Below are 22,542 nucleotides of genomic sequence, written 5' to 3' on the forward strand. Positions count from 1 at the left end.
CTACTGCAACACAATGCATGCAATTAACAGACACTGCAATGCATTATGGATCTTTTCCAGCTAGCACGGAGGAGAGAGAGACGGTGGGAGAGAAAGAGAGAGAGAGAGAGAGAGAGAGAGAGAGAGAGAGAGAGAGAGAGAGAGAGAGCGAGAGAGAGAGAGGGAGAGAGAGAGAGAGAGAGAGATGATGGGTCTCTTTTCATTAGCGGGATGAGCAGTTGATTAGATTTGTGTCTTTGACAAGCTAATTGACGGTTGGTGGAGTCAAATACTAAATCACTCTCTCGCTTTCTGTCTCTCTTCTCTATCTGGGGAAGGAGTGATGATTATTCATGGAGGATGTCACTGTAATGAGCAGCATCAGAATGCATTAGGGGCCGAGGGCTGGGCTGAGGGGCCTTAAAAAGCCCCCCATCATCACAGAGTGACAGTGTTATGGGTACGTGAGAGGGCTACAATATGCTTCTGTTACAGCCAGGCAAGGCATTATGCACAGACAGAACAGAGGATAAATCTATGCTAGATTCAGACCAGGACAGTAGCGGACTGGCCACCGGCCGGTGGGCTGGTCAACCTCTGGACCGTTGGGCCGCCTGCCTTATACAGTTTTTACTACTAATTAAAAAGTTGGCAGAAGGTTGAGCGACACGGGCCAACCCCCCCCTTTCCTCCAGGCCCGTTGGTCTATTCCAAACGAATGTCTATGCAACCCTTAGCCACGCCCCCTTTGTCTCACTCACACTCACATTGACACTGACAGCTCGAAAACGAGCTACAATAGAAAATGGAAACGCAGAGTAAAAAACGTAAGGGTGGTGCTGAAAAGTTAAGAGACAAAAGAGTCAAAAGTCTTCACTCAAATGCAAGTAAATATAAAAAACAAACCGACTTATTCGGTAGTATTAGTACTAGTACCAGTGGCACCGATGCTAACATCGAAGTGCTAGACCGGCAAGAGGAAGACGCCACAACCCGGTTAGCGGGTAAAAGAGTAGACGGAGAGGACAGCGAAGCCAAAAATAGTGCAGCCACAGCGGTAGATATGTACCTAAATGTGTTACAAATACAACATGTTAAATCAGAATTTATGAGTGAAACGCAAATACTATTGGTCAGCTACTGATGTTTAAACGTAGCAGAAAGGAAGAATTGAGGTGAAGACGTACAGTAACTGGGTGTTCAAACCAGCTAGTGGAAAAACTCACATTTAACACCTAGCAAAGCTCTGAATGCCTAGATTTTCACGGTCCTGTGGGGATTTTGTGGGAAACGGCAATCACTTGAGTATCAGTGATTTACTGTCGTATAATTTTACTTAGCTAAAATAAGCATTTTCATTTGATTCTGATTGCTTTTGCCTTGTCGTTCTAAACGCTAAATTGATTAGACATATAAAAACATTAATTAATTAAAACACGGTTCCTACCACTTCGTCTCTTACTAGACACGGTTCCTACCACTTCGCCTCTTACTAGACACGGTTCCTACCACTTCGTCTCTTACTAGACACGGTTCCTACCACTTCGTCTCTTACTAGACACGGTTCCTACCACTTCGTCTCTTACTAGACACGGTTCCTACCACTTCGCGTCTTACTAGACACGGTTCCTACCACTTCGTCTCTTACTAGACACGGTTCCTACCACTTCGTCTCTTACTAGACACGGTTCCTACCACTTCGCGTCTTACTAGACACGGTTCCTACCACTTCGTCTCTTACTAGACACGGTTCCTACCACTTCGCCTCTTACTAGACGGTTCCTACAACTTCGCCTCTTACTAGACACGGTTCCTACCACTTCGCCTCTTACTAGACACGGTTCCTACCACTTCGTCTCTTACTAGACACGGTTCCTACCACTTCGCCTCTTACTAGACACGGTTCCTACCACTTCGTCTCTTACTAGACACGGTTCCTACCACTTCGTCTCTTACTAGACACGGTTCCTACCACTTCGCCTCTTACTAGACACGGTTCCTACCACTTCGCCTCTTACTAGACACGGTTCCTACCACTTCGTCTCTTACTAGACACGGTTCCTACCACTTCGTCTCTTACTAGACACGGTTCCTACCACTTCGCCTCTTACTAGACACGGTTCCTACCACTTCGTCTCTTACTAGACACGGTTCCTACCACTTCGCCTCTTACTAGACACGGTTCCTACCACTTCGTCTCTTACTAGACACGGTTCCTACCACTTCGTCTCTTACTAGACACGGTTCCTACCACTTCGTCTCTTACTAGACACGGTTCCACCCACTTCGTCTCTTACTAGACACGGTTCCTACCACTTCGTCTCTTACTAGACACGGTTCCTACCACTTCGCCTCTTACTAGACACGGTTCCTACCACTTCGTCTCTTACTAGACACGGTTCCTACCACTTCGTCTCTTACTAGACACGGTTCCTACCACTTCGTCTCTTACTAGACACGGTTCCTACCACTTCGCCTCTTACTAGACACGGTTCCTACCACTTCGCCTCTTACCAGACACGGTTCCTACCACTTCGTCTCTTACTAGACACGGTTCCTACCACTTCGCCTCTTACTAGACACGGTTCCTACCACTTCATCTCTTACTAGCCACGGTTCCTACCACTTCGTCTCTTACTAGACACGGTTCCTACCACTTCGCCTCTTACTAGACACGGTTCCTACAACTTCGCCTCTTACGAGACACGGTTCCTACCACTTCGCCTCTTACTAGACACGGTTCCTACCACTTCGCCTCTTACTAGACGCGGTTCCTACCACTTCGCCTCTTTCTAGACACGGTTCCTACCACTTCGCCTCTTACTAGACACGGCTCCTACCACTTCGTCTCTTACTAGACACGGTTCCTACCACTTCGCCTCTTACTAGACACGGTTCCTACCACTTCGTCTCTTACTAGACACGGTTCCTACCATTTCGTCTCTTACTAGACACGGTTCCTACCACTTCGTCTCTTACTAGACACGGTTCCTACCACTTCGTCTCTTACTAGACACGGTTCCTACCACTTCGCCTCTTACTAGACACGGTTCCTACCACTTCGTCTCTTACTAGACACGGTTCCTACCACTTCGTCTCTTACTAGACACGGTTCCTACCACTTCGTCTCTTACTAGACACGGTTCCTACCACTTCGTCTCTTACTAGACACGGTTCCTACCACTTCGTCTCTTACTAGACACGGTTCCTACCACTTCGCCTCTTACTAGACACGGTTCCTACCACTTCGCCTCTTACTAGACACGGTTCCTACCACTTCGCCTCTTACTAGACACGGTTCCTACCACTTCGCCTCTTACTAGACAACGCATTGAAACTCATCACCATGCCAACAGACCTCTGTGAACAGCGAGTAAAGCCATACAAAAAAACATGTTGTGTTGTCATTCATTCACTTGATATGAAATACTGGGCCTGTTGCTGTGTTTTTGTAGTTTTTCAAAATTGGGACTTTATTAGTTAATTTATATAATATATTATTCATATCCAGGTTGATGACAGGCCCAGTCCAGTTTCAGTGGAAGTGAGAGTCAGAGAAGGCAAAGTTTGCCTTGATTATTTCAAGTTATAACTTCACCACACTGAGCCAGGTTACCCAGGTCACCACACTGAGCCAGGTCACCACACTGAGCCAGGTCACCACACTGAGCCAGGTCACCACACTGAGCCAGGCCACCACACTGAGCTAGGTCACCACACTGAGCCAGGTCACCACACTGAGCCAGGTCACCACACTGAGCCAGGTTACCCAGGTCACCACACTGAGCCAGGCCACCACACTGAGCCAGGTCACCACACTGAGCCAGGTCACCACACTGAGCCAGGTCACCACACTGAGCCAGGTCACCACACTGAGCCAGGCCACCACACTGAGCCAGGTCACCACACTGAGCCAGGTCACCACACTGAGCCAGGTCACCACACTGAGCCAGGTCACCACACTGAGCCAGGTTACCACATTGAGCCAGGTCACCACATTGAGCCAGGTTACCACACTGAGTCAGGTTACCACATTGAGCCAGGTCACCACACCGAGCCAGGTCACCACACTGAGCCAGGTCACCACATTGAGCCAGGTCACCGCACCGAGCTGGGTTACCACACTGAGCCAGGTCACCACACTGAACCAGGTCACCACACTGAGCCAGGTTACACTGAACAGCTCAGAGCATACTAGCCCTCTTCCCTGGAGAGAGATAGAGGGGGATTTCCCCTCCTCCTCTCCCGTTCTATCATCCTCCCATCATTTCTCAGGGCCAATCCAAAGTGGCTACTCTATCCATCCTCTGTCCCTCCATCTCCAATCTCTAACCATCTGCTGTCCTCCTCCCCAGGCTGGGGATCCCCATCCATCTATCTCCATCCATCTATCCCTCATCCATCCATCCACCATCCATCCATCTATCCCCATCCATCCACCATCCACCCATCTATCTATCCTCCATCCATCCAGCCATCCATCCACCATCCATCCATCTATCCCCATCCATCCACCATCCACCCATCTATCTATCCTCCATCCATCCAGCCATCCATCCACCAATCTATCCCCATCCATCCACCATCCACCCATCTATCTATCCTCCATCCATCCAGCCATCCATCTACCATCCATCCATCTATCCCTCCATCCAGCCATCCATCTACCATCCATCCAGCCATCCATCCATCTACCATCCATCCATCTACCAGCCATCCATTCATCTACCATCCATCCATCCATCTACCATCCATCCACCCAGCCATCCATCCATCTACCATCCATCCATCTACCATCCATCCATCCAGACATCCATCTACCACCCAGCCATCCATCCATCCATCCATCCATCCATCCATCCATCCATCCATCCATCCATCCATCTACCATCCATCCATCCATCCATCTACCACCCAGCCATCCAGCCTTCCATCCATCCATCCATCCATCCATCCATCCATCCATCCATCTATCTACCATCCATCCATCTACCATCCATCCACCATCCATCCATCTATCCACCATCCATCCATCCATCCACCATCCATCCATCCATCCATCCATCCATCCATCCATCTATCCCTCATCCATCCATCCAGCCATCCATCTACCATCCATCCATCCATCCATCTACCATCCATCCATCCATCTACCATCCATCCATCCAGACATCCATCTACCACCCAGCCAGCCATCCATCCATCCATCCATCCATCCATCTACCATCCATCCATCTACCCCCCAGCCATCCAGCCATCCATCCATCCATCCATCCATCCATCTACCATCCATCCATCTACCATCCATCCACCATCCATCCATCTATCCACCATCCATCCATCCATCCATCCATCCATCCATCCACCATCCATCCATCCATCCATCCATCCCTCATCCATCCATCCAGCCATCCATCTACCATCCATCCATCCATCTATCCCTCATCCATCCATCCAGCCATCCATCTACCATCCATCCATCCAGACATCCATCTACCACCCAGCCATCCATCCATCTACCATCCATCCATCTACCATCCATCCACCATCCATCCATCTATCCACCATCCATCCATCCATCCATCCATCCATCCATCCATCTATCCCTCATCCATCCATCCAGCCATCCATCTACCATCCATCCATCCATCATCCATCCACCATTCACCCACCATCCATCCATCCATCCATCCACCATCCATCCATCATCCATCAATCTACACAGGGCTAACACAGGGCTAACACAGGGCTAACACAGGGCTAACCCTGCTGGAGAACAGGAACAGTTAAACGGGTGTGTGTTCATCTGTTCTGAGGTGAGTGATAAACAGGGTGACTGGGCGCTCTTAGCCTAGCTCACTGGGTTAAACATGTGTGTGGCTGATCCCTCAGTAGCAGCCAGATGTGGAGTTCTATCAGCACTGACAGGTTGTGTGTGTAAGCAGACTAACACATTGGGATGAGCAATGAGTATTGAGCAATGAGTAATGAGTAATGACCAATGAGTAATGAGTAATGGCCAATGACCAATGACCATTGAGTATTGAGTATTGAGAATTGAGAAATGACCAATAAACAATGACCATCGAGTATTGAGAAATGACCAATGACCAATGACCAATGACCGTTTAGTATTGAGTATTGAGTAATGAGTATTGAGTATTGATTAATGAGTGTTGATTATTAAGTAATGAGTATTGAGTATTGAGTAATGAGTATTGAGTATTGAATAATGAGTATTGAGTATTGCACATAGCTGTTACTGTTACTGTCCCTAATTGAAGTCCTGCAGAAAGAAAACTATGATCAAGATGAGTCTAATCTTGTCCAAATGAGAGGTGTCTATCAGCGGCCAGAGGGCGACAGTGTGTCTTGTGTTCATAACGTATATGTCGACACCATCAGCAGTCACTCTAACGATGTGACAGTGTGTGTCCTCCCCTGGGTGACAGTGTGTGTCCTCCCCTGGGTGACAGTGTGTGTCCTCCCCTGGGTGACAGTGTGTGTCCTCCCCTGGGTGACAGTGTGTGTTCTCCCCTGGGTGACAGAGTGTGTTCTCCATCCATCTATCCCTCATCCATCCATCCACCATCCATCCATCTATCCCCATCCATCCACCATCCACCCATCTATCCCCATCTATCCACCATCCATCTATCTATCCTCCATCCATCCAGCCATCCATCCACCATCCATCCATCTATCCCCATCCATCCAGCCATCCATCCATCTATCTATCCTCCATCCATCCACCATCCACCCATCTATCTATCCTCCATCCATCCAGCCATCCATCTACCATCCATCCATCTATCCCTCCATCCAGCCATCCATCTACCATCCATCCAGCCATCCATCCATCTACCATCCATCCATCTACCAGCCATCCATTCATCTACCATCCATCCATCCATCTACCATCCATCCACCCAGCCATCCATCCATCTACCATCCATCCATCTACCATCCATCCATCCAGACATCCATCTACCACCCAGCCATCCATCCATCCATCCATCCATCCATCCATCTACCATCCATCCATCCATCCATCTACCACCCAGCCATCCAGCCTTCCATCCATCCATCCATCCATCCATCCATCCATCTATCTACCATCCATCCATCTACCATCCATCCACCATCCATCCATCTATCCACCATCCATCCATCCATCCACCATCCATCCATCCATCCATCCATCCATCCATCCATCTATCCCTCATCCATCCATCCAGCCATCCATCTACCATCCATCCATCCATCCATCTACCATCCATCCATCCATCTACCATCCATCCATCCAGACATCCATCTACCACCCAGCCAGCCATCCATCCAGCCATCCATCCATCCATCCATCCATCTACCATCCATCCATCTACCATCCATCCATCTATCCACCATCCATCCATCCATCCATCCATCCACCATCCATCCATCCATCCATCCCTCATCCATCCATCCAGCCATCCATCTACCATCCATCCATCCATCTATCCCTCATCCATCCATCCAGCCATCCATCTACCATCCATCCATCCAGACATCCATCTACCACCCAGCCATCCATCCATCTACCATCCATCCATCTACCATCCATCCACCATCCATCCATCTATCCACCATCCATCCATCCATCCATCCATCCATCCATCTATCCCTCATCCATCCATCCAGCCATCCATCTACCATCCATCCATCCATCATCCATCCACCATTCACCCACCATCCATCCATCCATCCATCCACCATCCATCCATCATCCATCAATCTACACAGGGCTAACACAGGGCTAACACAGGGCTAACACAGGGCTAACCCTGCTGGAGAACAGGAACAGTTAAACGGGTGTGTGTTCATCTGTTCTGAGGTGAGTGATAAACAGGGTGACTGGGCGCTCTTAGCCTAGCTCACTGGGTTAAACATGTGTGTGGCTGATCCCTCAGTAGCAGCCAGATGTGGAGTTCTATCAGCACTGACAGGTTGTGTGTGTAAGCAGACTAACACATTGGGATGAGCAATGAGTATTGAGCAATGAGTAATGAGTAATGACCAATGAGTAATGAGTAATGGCCAATGACCAATGACCATTGAGTATTGAGTATTGAGAATTGAGAAATGACCAATAAACAATGACCATCGAGTATTGAGAAATGACCAATGACCAATGACCAATGACCGTTTAGTATTGAGTATTGAGTAATGAGTATTGAGTATTGATTAATGAGTGTTGATTATTAAGTAATGAGTATTGAGTATTGAGTAATGAGTATTGAGTATTGAATAATGAGTATTGAGTATTGCACATAGCTGTTACTGTTACTGTCCCTAATTGAAGTCCTGCAGAAAGAAAACTATGATCAAGATGAGTCTAATCTTGTCCAAATGAGAGGTGTCTATCAGCGGCCAGAGGGCGACAGTGTGTCTTGTGTTCATAACGTATATGTCGACACCATCAGCAGTCACTCTAACGATGTGACAGTGTGTGTCCTCCCCTGGGTGACAGTGTGTGTCCTCCCCTGGGTGACAGTGTGTGTCCTCCCCTGGGTGACAGTGTGTGTCCTCCCCTGGGTGACAGTGTGTGTTCTCCCCTGGGTGACAGAGTGTGTTCTCCCCTGGGTGACAGAGTGTGTTCTCCCCTGGGTGACAGTGTGTGTTCTCCCCTGGGTGACAGAGTGTGTTCTCCCCTGGGTGACAGAGTGTGTTCTCCTCTGGGTGACAGTGTGTGTTCTCCCCTGGGTGACAGTGTGTGTTCTCCCCTGGGTGACAGAGTGTGTTCTCCCCTGGGTGACCGAGTGTGTTCTCCCCTGGGTGACAGAGTGTGTAATAATTGCTGGTGTAGTGTGTACAGTATGTGCATGTGTGTGTGTCACTTGTGTGATTCACTTGGTGGGTACTGGTGGTGTGTGTGTGTGTGTGTGTGTGTGTGTGTGTGTGTGTGTGTGTGTGTGTGTGTGTGTGTGTGTGTGTGTGTGTGTGTGTGTGTGTGTGTGTGTATATGTGTGTGTGTGTATGTGTGTATATGTGTGTGTGCGTGTGTGTGTGTGTGTGTGTGTGTGTGTGTGTGTGTGTGTGTGTGTGTGTGTGTGTGTGTGTGTGTGTGTATCTGCATTCTCACCTGGGTGATGCGTGGGTGTGTACACTTGCTGTTGAGTCCATTGCGCTCCAGCCACTGGCTCTCAGGGTGGGGACAGTGCTGCTTGAGGGTGCAGCGGTTCTCCCCCTTACACCATACACAGCCAAACAGGGGGTCTGCCTTCAGACACAGGCCACAGCTACCCCTCTGGGCATCACACTTGTACAGGTGAACTGATGGGGGAAGAGGGGGGGGGGGGGGGGAGTCACAGGGAGAGATCAGGTTAACAACACATCACACACATAGACTTGATATCAATCAGTCAATCAATCACATGCATTTATAAAGCCATTTGTAGATCAGAAATTGTAACAAAGTGCTTTACACCAGGCCTAGATTTAAAATGATAGCCGTCATGATGTATATTGGTAAATGTGGGTGAAAACTGTTCAGAACCGGTATACCAATCACAGTCAGCATTTTAGTATTTCCAGAACATGGACAGTATTTGAATCATATTGTGGGAAGCATCATTTGTTGATACTGTATCTCTGTCCCTTGTTCTCTGTCTCAATCCTTCTCTCTTGCTTCTGTCTCACTCCCTCTCCCTCTCCCCCATCTCCCTCTCCCTTTCCCCCTCCCTCCCCCCCGTCTCTCTCTCTCTCTCTTCCTCCCTCCCTTCCTCTCTCTCTCTCTCTCTTCCTCCCTCTCTCTTTTCCTATCTCTCACTCTCTCGCTCTCTCCTTCTCTCCTCCTCTCTCTCATTTAGCTGCTGCGACCAGAAGCTTCTTGCCTCTGCTCATCCACTAGTTTAACATTTCATCTCCATGGAAACCGGACAGGTTTTTAATTGCCATTAGATGCTTGTGTGATTTGTCCATCAAATGATGCCTCCAGAGTAGCCTTCTCCCCGGGTAGCTAATGGGAGAGAAGGAGGAGGAATTCATCTTTATCTCTCACTCTCTCTCTTTCTATTTATCTCCCTCTCTCTCCCTGTCTCTCCCTGTCTCTCCCTGCCTCTCCCTCTCTCTCCCTCTCTCCCTGTCTCTCCATGGACACAAAATGTTTCTATACATCCATTCAAATGTGAACACAAATGTGAGCGCAAATAAATCTAATTGCAAAGCCAGCGAGGTGCAGTTAATCATTGTCATTAGTGATTCTATTTGTACTGTATTGGGTTTAAACCAACTAGTACCATCATGCATGGTTTTGTCCTTGTACATATATAATATATAGTTGTAGTGGGAAGTTTACATACACCTTAGACAAATACATCTAAACTCAGTTTTTCACAATTGCTGACATTTAATCCTAGTAAAAATTCCCTCTTAGATCAGTTAGGATCACCACTTTATTTGTGTCACGACTTCCACCGAAGGTAGTTCCTCTCCCTGTTCGGGCGGCACTCGGAGGTCGGCGTCACCGGTCTACTAGCCATCACCGATCCCTTTTTCCTTTTCTGTTTGTTTTGTCTTTGGTTCTTTCACACCTGGTTTGATTTGCCTTCATTTCTGTGTGTTTAATTTACCCTGTTGCCTGCCTAGGTTTGTGTGGGATTATTTATTGTGATGTTGCTCGGTTAGGTTGTGCCCATTTTTGTTTCACGCATTTATACTGAGTGTGTATAAATTTAGGAGCTTTGTTTGTTCCTCCTTTCGTGAGTAACGGGTTTATCTGTTGTCGAGGGCATTTGATTTTTGTATTGTGCTTTACCTGTATTTGGTGGACTTGCCCATTAAAATTACGCATCTCGGACATCTCTGCTCTCCTGCGCCTGACTCCGTCACCTACCTCCTAACGCAATACTGTCACAATTTGAAGAATGTGAAATATCAGAATAATAGTAGAGAGAATTATTTATTTGTTATTTCTTTCATCACATTCCCAGTGGGTCAGAAGTTTACAAAAACTCAGTTTAACTTTGGTCAAACGTTTCAGGTAGCCTTCCACAAGCTTCCTACAATAAGTTGGGTGAATTTTGGCCCATTCCTCCTGACAGAGCAGGTGTAACTGAGTCAGGTTTGTTGGCCTCCTTGCTCGCACAGGCCTTTCAGTTCTTGCCACAAATTTTCTATAGGATTGAGGTCAGGGCTTTGTGATGGCTACTCCAATACCTTGACTTTGTTGTCCTTAAGCCATTTTGCCACAACTTTGGAGTATGCTTGGGTTCATTGTCCATTTGGAAGATCCATTTGCGACCAAGCTTTAACTTCCAGACCGATGTCTTGAGATGTTACTTCAATATATCCCCATAAATTTCCATCCTCATGATGCCATCTATTTTGTAAAGGGCACCAGTCCCTCCTGCAGAAAAGCACCCCCACAACATGATGCTGCCACCCCCGTGCTTCACGGTTGGGATGCTGTTCTTCGGATTGCAAGCCTCCCCCTTTTTCCTCCAAACATAGCGATGGTCATTATGGCCAAACAGTTCGATTTTTGTTTCATCAGACCAGAGGACATTGCTCCAAAAAGTACGATCTATTTTCCCATGTGCAGTTGCAAACCGTAGTCTGGCTTTTTTATGACGGTGTTGAAGCAGTGGCTTCTTCCTTTCTAAGCGGTCATTCAGGTTATGTCGATATAGGACTCGTTTTACTGTGGATATAGATACTTTTGTGCCTGTTTCCTCCAGCATCTTCACAAGGTCCTTTGCTGTTGTTCTGGGATTGATTTGCACTTTTCATACCAAAGTACGTTCATCTCTAGGAGACAGACCGCGTCCCCTTCGTGGTATGATGGCTGCGTGGTCCCATGGTGTTTATACTTGCGTACTATTGTTTGTACAGATGAACGTGGTACCTTCAGGTGTTTGGAAATTGCTCCCAAGGATGAACCAGATGTCCTAACCGACTTGCCAAAACTATAGTTTGTTAACAAGAAGCTTGTGGAGTGGTTGAAAAATGAGTTTTAATGACTCCAACCTAAGTGTATGTAAACTTCCGACTTCAACTGTATATCTCTATTTTCTTTATCGCTTTGGTATTATTTTCACAAGTATATGTTCAAATTTCACAACTCTTCGTACAAAACTCAAAACAGATCATCAAAAAGGCTGTTTGTTCAAAACTTAAAGTACATTTTCATTTGAATAAGTACAACACACAAAATCAGTAACTTTTTCACCAAACCTAATCAGTGTAGAAATACCTTTCATAGAAAGAAATTGCCGTTGACAATGCAATGCTCAATATACCTTTCATTTGATTATCTTCTCATTATTTTGTTTAAATACATTTGACCATGACTTAATTCAGTGTTTAATGGTTAATCACTTAACCGTTTGGTAAACCTATAAATTTAAACTGGTTTATCTACTCTATATTGATTTTGAAAACAACAGAAAAAAAATGTGTTTGTAAAGTATAAACATCTAAAATACATGTATCATACATGATAACCATACATAATGACTAGACATAGTGATAACCACAATTGGTCACCATATAATAGGGTGTGTGTGAACACTTGATATTTCTTTCAACATGGAGCAGATAGACAGCAAGGGAGAAGAAGAAATCAAAGAGCTCGTGGACAAGGGGCCCGACAGAGAGTTGGGCATGTGCCTCATCAAGGAGGTCGTGGACAAGGGGCCCGACAGAGAGTTGGGCATGTGCCTCATCAAGGAGGTCGTGGACAAGGGGCCCGACAGAGAGTTGGGCATGTGCCTCATCAAGGAGCTCGTGGACAAGGGGCCCGATAGAGAGTTGGGCATGTGCCTCATCAAGGAGCTCGTGGACAAGGGGCCCGACAGAGAGTTGGGCATGTGCCTCATCAAGGAGGTCGTGGACAAGGGGCCCGACAGAGAGTTGGGCATGTGCTTCATCAAGGAGGTCGTGGACAAGGGGCCCGACAGAGAGTTGGGCATGTGCCTCATCAAGGAGCTCGTGGACAAGGGGCCCGACAGAGAGTTGGGCATGTGCCTCATCAAGGAGGTCGTGGACAAGGGGCCCGACAGAGAGTTGGGCATGTGCCTCATCAAGGAGGTCGTGGACAAGGGGCCCGACAGAGAGTTGGGCATGTGCCTCATCAAGGAGCTCGTGGACAAGGGGCCCGACAGAGAGTTGGGCATGTGCCTCATCAAGGAGCTCGTGGACAAGGGGCCCGACAGAGAGTTGGGCATGTGCCTCATCAAGGAGCTCGTGGACAAGGGGCCCGACAGAGAGTTGGGCATGTGCCTCATCAAGGAGGTCAAAGAGGTGGACATCAGAGAGAGGGAGGCAGACGGCAGGGAAGTGTTGTGTCTAATGAAGTCCGGACGACCGTTGTTGGCCATGTGGTAAACAGATGTCTTACCATGGCAGAGGTTGACAGCTTAGTTCACCCCAACCTGAAAAGTCAACTGTCAATTCTATCATGAGAACATATCATATCATCAATTCTATCATGAGAACATATCATATCATCAATTCTATCATGAGAACATATCACATCATCAATTCTATCATGAGAACATTTTACCAAGAAAAGAGGTAAGTCTGCAGGATATGCACTATGCCTTACCATTACATTTACAGTCAATTACATATTGCAATGCATGTCAATTCACAACACATGTTCCACTATTGTTCCAGTATGATCTATTGACAGTAAACTCTGTTCTACTGTCAGACAGAAGACCCCATGGTGGTGGCCGTGTGTTGACCAACTAGCAGTAGTGGGCCGTGGTAGAAATGGTGAGGACCAGGAACTATATATGGCTGTCCGAAATAAAGCAGGCCATTGAGGAGAACGATGACACCTTTGCCAATGTGGCATCCATCAGCCAACCAATAATCATTCACCTTTTGAAGAGGCTCCAGGTATCTATGAAACACATTTACCTGGTGCCTTTTGAAGAGGCTCCAGGTATCTATGAAACACATTTACCTGGTGCCTTTTGAAGAGGCTCCAGGTATCTATGAAACACATTTACCTGTTGCCTTTTGAAGAGGCTCCAGGTATCTATGAAACACATTTACCTGGTGCCTTTTGAAGAGGCTCCAGGTATCTATGAAACACATTTACCTGGTGCCTTTTGAAGAGGCTCCAGGTATCTATGAAACACATTTACCTGGTGCCTTTTGAAGAGGCTCCAGGTATCTATGAAACACATTTACCTGGTGCCTTTTGAAGAGGCTCCAGGTATCTATGAAACACATTTACCTGGTGCCTTTTGAAGAGGCTCCAGGTATCTATGAAACACATTTACCTGGTGCCTTTGGAGAGGCTCCAGGTATCTATGAAACACATTTACCTGGTGCCTTTTGAAGAGTCTCCAGGTATCCATGAAACACATTTACCTGGTGCCTTTTGAAGAGGCTCCAGGTATCTATGAAACACATTTACCTGGTGCCTTTTGAAGAGGCTCCAGGTATCTATGAAACACATTTACCTGGTGCCTTTTGAAGAGGCTCCAGGTATCTATGAAACACATTTACCTGGTGCCTTTTGAAGAGGCTCCAGGTATCTATGAAACACATTTACCTGGTGCCTTTTGAAGAGGCTCCAGGTATCTATGAAACACATTTACCTGGTGCCTTTTGAAGAGGCTCCAGGTATCTATGAAACACATTTACCTGGTGCCTTTGGAGAGGCTCCAGGTATCTATGAAACACATTTACCTGGTGCCTTTTGAAGAGTCTCCAGGTATCCATGAAACACATTTACCTGGTGCCTTTTGAAGAGGCTCCAGGTATCTATGAAACACATTTACCTGGTGCCTTTTGAAGAGGCTCCAGGTATCTATGAAACACATTTACCTGGTGCCTTTGGAGAGGCTCCAGGTATCTATGAAACACATTTACCTGGTGCCTTTTGAAGAGGCTCCAGGTATCTATGAAACACATTTACCTGGTGCCTTTTGAAGAGGCTCCAGGTATCTATGAAACACATTTACCTGGTGCTTTTGGAGAGAAACAACGACTGGGTGAAACAACTGCGGGCCGAGTATGTTCAGGTACAGCACTATATACTGTATTACTGTTACTATTAATGTACATGCTACTTCACAATATCATATTGGAACTATAAAAATACTATAAAAATAACTAACCCAAATATATGTTTAGACGGTGATGGTGCTTAATGCTGCTGTGAACCATCACAAGTATATCTTTGTTGATGAAGCGGGCTTCAACCTGGCCAAAACTTGCCGCCATGAGCGGAACCTCATCGGCCAACGGGTGACCGTCCAAGTGCCTGGACAACGTGGGGAAACAACTCCATGTGCGCAGCTATCTCTGAAGATGGTGTGGAGGACGTAGGCAGTTACTAGGATCCTGCCACGCTGCACACCTCATTGTGTTTCTCAATGAAATTGAAGGGGTCACCTATGTCATTGTGTGGGACAATGTCAGGTTCCAACATGCAGAGGTGGTTCAGGCAGGGTTTCGGGCCCATCCTCGATTCGTTACCCTATACCAGCCCCCATGCTCTCCTTTCAACCCTAATGAGGATATTTAGTTCCGCATGGAGGTGGGCGATCAACATCCCCATAAGCGTGCCACCCTCCTTCTGGCCATGGATGAGGCATGCAGATACATCAACGGAGACAAATGTCAGGCTTGGAATCACCAGCCCAATAGGTATTTCCCGCGGTGCATGAACAATGAGGACATTCACTGTGATGTGGATGAGAGTTTATGGCCAAATGCTCAAAAGGGAAAGGGAACAGGACAGGCTTGATGCAAATTATTGCGTGCTAAACATTATGTTTAATTTTCATTCATTTAAGTTGTTTCATTTAATGTCTTACATGTGATTACAGACAGTACACCTGCAATTATATCTGAAAAATAACATGTTTTTTTGCATGAATGATTGTAGAGGATGTCTTCATTGATCACACCTTTGATTACACATTGAATTTATATTATGGAAATTATGGATTTTCGGTCAATTTTGTTGGGTAATATAAGTGTATTGCCTAATGTTAAAACTACTAAATTGAAAATATATAATTATGTTGTTTTGGTGATTAAACCAACGTTCTCATTACATTTGACAATAAACGTATATGTTGGTTGTGTGGTGAGATGTTTACAATCCAAATGAACGCACCCTGACAGGTTTTGAATGAACAACTGGCTGCCTTACACACGTGACCAGTTTAGAGTTTTGTACTAAGAGTTGTGAAAATAGAACCAAAGTGATAACAAAAGACTGTATTAACCATTACTAGATAGATAGATAGTCACTGTTAGTATAGCATATTGAATGTTCTCTTTTAGTGTATGCGAATGTGGTCTGTGGTAATATGCTGCTGGGCGGAGGGAAACAACTGACAGAGGAAGGTGTGAAGCTAACAAGCACCACAGTGAAAGGTGTGAAGCTAACAAGCACCACAGAGGAAGGTGTGAAGCTAACAAGCACCACAGAGAAAGGCGTGAAGCTAACAAGCACCACAGAGAATGGTGTGAAGCTAACAAGCACCACAGAGAAAGGCGTGAAGCTAACAAGCACCACAGAGAAAGGTGTGAAGCTAACAAGCACCACAGATAATGATGTGAAGCTAACAAGCACCACAGAGAAAGGTGTGAAGCTAACAAGCACCACAGATAATGGTGTGAAGCTAACAAGCACCACAGATAATGGTGTGAAGCTAACAAGCACCACAGATAATGGTGTGAAGCTAACAAGCACCACAGAGAATGATGTGAAGCTAACAAACACCACAGAGAAAGGCGTGAAGCTAACAAGCACCACAGAGGAAGGCGTGAAGCTAACAAGCACCACAGAGAATGGTGTGAAGCTAACAAGCACCACAGAGAAAGGCGTGAAGCTAACAAGCACCACAGAGAAAGGTGTGAAGCTAACAAGCACCACAGATAATGATGTGAAGCTAACAAGCACCACAGAGAAAGGCGTGATGCTAACAAGCACCACAGAGAAAGGTGTGAAGCTAACAAGCACCACAGAGAAAGGCGTGAAGCTAACAAGCACCACAGAGAAAGGCGTGAAGCTAACAAGCACCACAGAGAAAGGCGTGAAGCTAACAAGCACCACAGAGGAAGTTGTGAAGCTAACAAGCACCACAGAGAAAGGCGTGAAGCTAACAAGCACCACAGAGAAAGGTGTGAAGCTAACAAGCACCACAGAGAAAGGTGTGAAGCTAACAAGCACCACAGAGAATGGTGTGAAGCTAACAAGCACCACAGAGAAAGGCGAGAAGCTAACAAGCACCACAGAGAAAGGTGTGAAGCTAACAAGCACCACAGATAATGGTGTGAAGCTAACAAGCACCACAGATAATGGTGTGAAGCTAACAAGCACCACAGAGAATGATGTGAAGCTAACAAACACCACAGAGAAAGGCGTGAAGCTAACAAGCACCACAGAGGAAGGCGTGAAGCTAACAAGCACCACAGAGAATGGTGTGAAGCTAACAAGCACCACAGAGAAAGGTGTGAAGCTAACAAGCACCACAGAGAAAGGCATGATGCTAACAAGCACCACAGAGGAAGGTGTGAAGCTAACAAGCACCACAGAGGAAGGTGTGAAGCTAACAAGCACCACAGATAAAGGCGTGAAGCTAACAAGCACCACAGATAATGGTGTGAAGCTAACAAGCACCACAGAGAATGGTGTGAAGCTAACAAACACCACAGAGAAAGGCGTGAAGCTAACAAGCACCACAGAGGAAGGTGTGAAGTTAACAAGCACCACAGAGAATGGTGTGAAGCTAACAAGCACCGCAGAGAAAGGCGTGAAGCTAACAAGCACCACAGAGAAAGGCATGATGCTAACAAGCACCACAGAGAAAGGTGTGAAGCTAACAAGCACCACAGAGAAAGGTGTGAAGCTAACAAGCACCACAGAGGAAGATGTGAAGCTAACAAGCACCACAGAGGAAGATGTAAAGCTAACAAGCACCACAGAGGAAGTTGTGAAGCTAACAAGCACCACAGAGGAAGTTGTGAAGCTAACAAGCACCACAGAGAAAGGCGTGAAGCTAACAAGCACCACAGAGGAAGTTATGAAGCTAACAAGCACCACAGAGGAAGGTGTGAAGCTAACAAGCACCACAGAGGAAGTTGTGAAGCTAACAAGCACCACAGAGTAAGTTGTGAAGCTAACATGCACCACAGAGGAAGGTTTGAAGCTAACAAGCACCACAGAGGAAGGTGTAAAGCTAACAAGCACCACAGATGAAGTTGTGAAGCTAACAAGCATCACAGAGAAAGGGAGACGAGAGAGAGAGGGAGGGAGAGAGAGAGAGAGGGAGGGAGAGAGAGAAACAGAGAGAGAGAGAGGAGAGAGAGGAATGAGAGATGGAGAGAGAGCGAGGGGGAGAGAGAGAGAGAGGGAGGAAAGAGATGTCGACTGGAGAGATGGAAAAAGGAAAGAGGACGTGGCAAGACGAGCGGTGTGAAGCTAACGAGGTGAACAGAAGGAGGGAAAAGGGAGGAAGAGAGAGAGCAGAGGGAAATTAGGTGTGAGAGATGGAGAATAAGGGAGAGAAAGGGAGATGAGAGAAGAGGCAAAGTTATAACCAGACGCTGCCGCCCACCGCAGCAAAGTAATGCCACTTCTGTGTCTGTGCCGGTGTCAGGGGGATGGATACTGCCGCAACTGCCCGCCTGTTGCCATGGAGACCGGCTACACAGGCAACGGCGGTGATCGGGTGGGGTGTGTGTGGATGTGTGTGTGTGGGTGTGAGGGGGGGGGTTCCTGACCTTTATTGTCGGCGGGGTTGTCGATGCTGAAGTCTCCGTTCCAGATGACCGTCAGGTCCACAGGGAGGCTGCTCATCTCCATCCCATCATATGAGTACTGTTGTCGCCATGGGGACCCAGAGAGGGGGAGATAGGGGGGTGAGATGGAGAGAAAGGAGGAGAGAGAGAACGAGGAGAGAGAGAACGAGGAGCGAGAGTAAAGGGGAGAGAGAGAGAGAGCACCAGAGAGAGAGAGAGAGAAGGGGGGGGGGGTAGAGGAAAAGGCATTTGAAGAGCAGAAGTACTGTAAACACTCAAGCCAGGTAGAGTACATCTTCACAGACAACTACGTATCAAAGCTAGTCAGAGTGTTTGAGACTCTCCCATTCAACAGTAGCATATCATATTAGCATATCATTCAGCATAGAAACCCTTTCATTGAGAGTCTTTCATTTCATACCAACCATTGTTCCAGAACGGAATGACACATAATAGTATTGCTGAGGGAAGCTGGAATTTAGAGAGGGCATTTAAACTCATCAAAGGCTCTGTGCACATGTACAATGAGAGACATATCCTTGGGCATGGAGGACTGGTTCCAGAGAGTGTACTGTAGGTACTAGCTCAATAGTACTGATTACTAGAAATGAGGAACCTGTATTGAGATTCTACAGTCACTGGCTCTCCAGACAGACCTGAGATAGAGTTGTGCATCTTCTCACTTTCACAAATAACTTCAAATATGTCTCTGACCAACTCTCTCGCTATCTCTCTCCGAATGATCCGCTTGACCGTAAGCAATCAGGCTTCAAGACGGGTCACTCAAATGCGACTGCTCTTCTCTGTGTCATGGAGGCACTCCGTCCTGCCAAAGCTGACTCTCTCTCCTCTGTCCTCATCCTCCTAGATGTATCCTCTGCCTTCGACACCGTGCACCATCAGATCCTCCTCTCCAGCCTCTCAGGGCTGGGCATCTCAGGCTCTATCAGATCCTCCTCTCCAACCTCTCAGGGCTGGGCATCTCAGGCTCTATCAGATCCTCCTCTCCAGCCTCCCAGGGCTGGGTGTCTCAGGCTCTATCAGATCCTCCTCTCCAGCCTCTCAGGGCTGGGAGTCTCAAGCTCTCTTGGATTGCATCCTAGTTGGCAGGCCGCTCCTACCAGGTGACGTGGAGAGGCTCTGCACCACATACTCTCACTACTGGTGTCCCATAGGGCATGGTTCTAGGGCCTCTCCTCTTCTCTCTATAGCCCAAGTCACTGGGCTCTGTCATATCCTCACATGGTCTCTTCTATCATTGCTATGCGGATGACACTCAACTACTTTTCTCCTTCCCCCCCTTCTTCACCCAGGTGGTGACACGCATCTCTGCGTGCCTGGTAGATATCTCAGCTTGGATGTCGGCCCACCACTTCAAGCTCAACCTCAACAAGACAGAGCTGCTCTTCATCCCACGGAAGGCCTCTCCGCTCTTCCCCATCACGGTTGACAACTCCACGGTGTCCCCCTCCCAGAGTGCAAATAACCTTGGCATGACCCTGGACAACACCCTGTCATTCACTGCAAACAACAAAGCAGTGACTCGCTCCTGCAGGTCGTGCTCCTCAACATCCGTAGAGTACGGGCCTACCTCACAGAGTACGAGTCATCTCCCGTCTGGACTACCGCAACTGTTGGCTGGGCTCCCCGGTGGTGCCATCAAACCCCTGCAATTTATCCAGAATACTGCAGCCTGCCTGGTGTTCAACCTTCCCATGTTCTCCCACGTCACCCCACTTCTCTGCACACTCCACTGGCTTCCAGTCGAAGCTCACATCCACTACAAGACCAGCAGCAAGAGGAACTGCCCCTCCCTGCCGAAATATATATATTTTGTGAACTAACATTTTGCTTATAGCTACTGTGTTACACTACATGACTGAAAGTATGTGGACATCTGCTCGTCGAACATCTCATTCCAAAATCATGGGCATTAATATGGAGTTGGTCCCTCCTTTACTGCTATATTAGCCTCCACTCTTTGGGGAAGGCTTTCCACTAGATGTTGGAACATTGCTGCGGGGACTTGCTTCCATTCAGCCACAAGAACATTAGTGAAGTCGGGCACTGATGTTGGGCGAGTAGGCCTGGCTAGCAGTCGGCGTTCCAATTCATCTCAAAGGTGTTCGATGGGATTGAAGTCAGAGCTCTGTGCAGGCTAGTCAAATTCTTCCACAGCGATCTCGACAAACCATTTCCGTATGGACCTCACTTTGTGCACGGGAGCAAGGGCCTTCCCCAAACTGTTGCCACAAAGTTGGAAGCACAAACTCGTCTAGAATGTCATTGTATGTTGTAGCATTAAGATTTCCCTTCACTGGAACTAAAACAGCCCCAGACCATTATACCTCCTCCACCAAACTTTATAGTTGGCACTATGCCTTCGGACAGGTAGCGTTCTCCTGGCATCCGCCAAATCTATATTAATCCATCGGACTGGCAGATGGTGAAGTGTGATTCATGCTCAGCCATGGAAACCCATTTCATGAAGCTCCCGATGAACAGAGCTTGTGCTGACGTTGCTTCCAGAGTCAGTTTGGAACTCGGGAGTGAGTGTTGCAACTGAGGACAGACGATTTTTACTCGCTACGCGCTTCAGCACTCGGCAGTCCCGTTCTGTGAGCTTGTGTGGCCTACCACTTTGTGGCTGAGCTGTTGTTGCTCCTAGACGTTTCCACTTTACAATAACAACACAGCAACTGATTTGTTGGAAAGGTAGCATCCTATGATGGTGCCACGTTGAAAATCACTGAGCTCTTCAGTAAGGCCATTCTACTGCCAATGTTTGTCTATGAAAATGGCATGGTTGTGTGCTCGATTTTATATGAAATAGCCAAATTCCCTAGTTTGAAGGTCCACATACTTTTGTATATTTAGTGCATGTGGTTGTACCACCTAGCTATCTTAAGATGAGTGCACTAACTTTATGTCGCTTAGTGACTAAAAGATCAATGTAAATATCAAATACATTCCTTCCAATATGCTTTATATCCACAATTTCCATTCATTGTGTACACCTGAACACACATACACAAACTTCCCTATTCATCCCGTTGAATAAGGGAGTCTGACAACTTTACACCCCTCCAACACACCATCACCTCCGATACTCACCGAGGTGTTCTGGCACTGAACACAGCTGCTGTTGAAGCGGAGCGCGGGCACCCGCTGCTCCACGCCCTGGATGGTGAGCAGACACTCATAGCCCCTCTGTCCTGACTGTGGCTGGGGAAGGTTCTTGGCTCGCAGGGTGATGGGCTTCACCACGTTGACCGGCACCAGGATACGCTCGGTGGGCAGCAGCTGGGGACACTCCTGTAAAAGCCACAGGGAGAGCTGGTCAGGAGGACCAAAACCACAGGAGCCAGACGTCAACAGTGTGTTACTCCCAATACACACTTGTTTCACACTGTGGATTTGGCATAGTTTACTTTACTCGTGGTTGTCAAGAGAGAAAACGTCAACAAGAAGTATTGACTATGTTATGATATTTTGGGTTTTACTTTGAGGTCAACATCATACCGTATCGGCTATTCTAGGACAATAGTGAACCTACGTCCGAGTAGGGTTCAACCCTGTAGAAATCACCCTACAGGCCCAAGTCACTCCTCACATCCACATGGTTAATACAGATACCATATCTAACTGTGAAACAACATTATAAATGGTAGAAATTATGAATGTGTTTTGGCGACTATGGTTGGGTTTGGTTGGGTAGTTATCTCTGGTAGAGTTAGTGTTGGTTACCTCTAGTGGTTGGGTAGTTATATCTGGTAGAGGTAGTGTTGGTTACCTCTAGTGGTTGGG

The 22,542-nt window shown here is 47.1% G+C and overlaps 1 protein-coding gene across 1 annotated transcript in view; it reads right to left on the reverse strand.

Moving 5' to 3' along the window:
• The window catches only part of LOC129844715 (plexin-A4-like), a 93,854-nt gene extending 71,602 nt beyond the window's left edge, over window positions 1-22,252 (reverse strand). Inside the window, exons 1-4 of the mRNA XM_055912767.1 lie at window positions 22,239-22,252; window positions 21,850-22,144; window positions 18,718-18,814; window positions 9,101-9,291 (exon numbers count right to left, since the gene is read on the reverse strand). Of these exons, the coding sequence (XP_055768742.1) occupies window positions 9,101-9,291; window positions 18,718-18,814; window positions 21,850-22,144; window positions 22,239-22,252 (597 nt within the window). The remainder of the gene's footprint in view (window positions 1-9,100; window positions 9,292-18,717; window positions 18,815-21,849; window positions 22,145-22,238) is intronic.
• Window positions 22,253-22,542: the final 290 nt, after the last annotated feature.

Source organism: Salvelinus fontinalis, unplaced genomic scaffold (genome assembly GCF_029448725.1).
Source record: "Salvelinus fontinalis isolate EN_2023a unplaced genomic scaffold, ASM2944872v1 scaffold_0208, whole genome shotgun sequence".
Lineage (NCBI taxonomy): Eukaryota > Metazoa > Chordata > Actinopteri > Salmoniformes > Salmonidae > Salvelinus > Salvelinus fontinalis.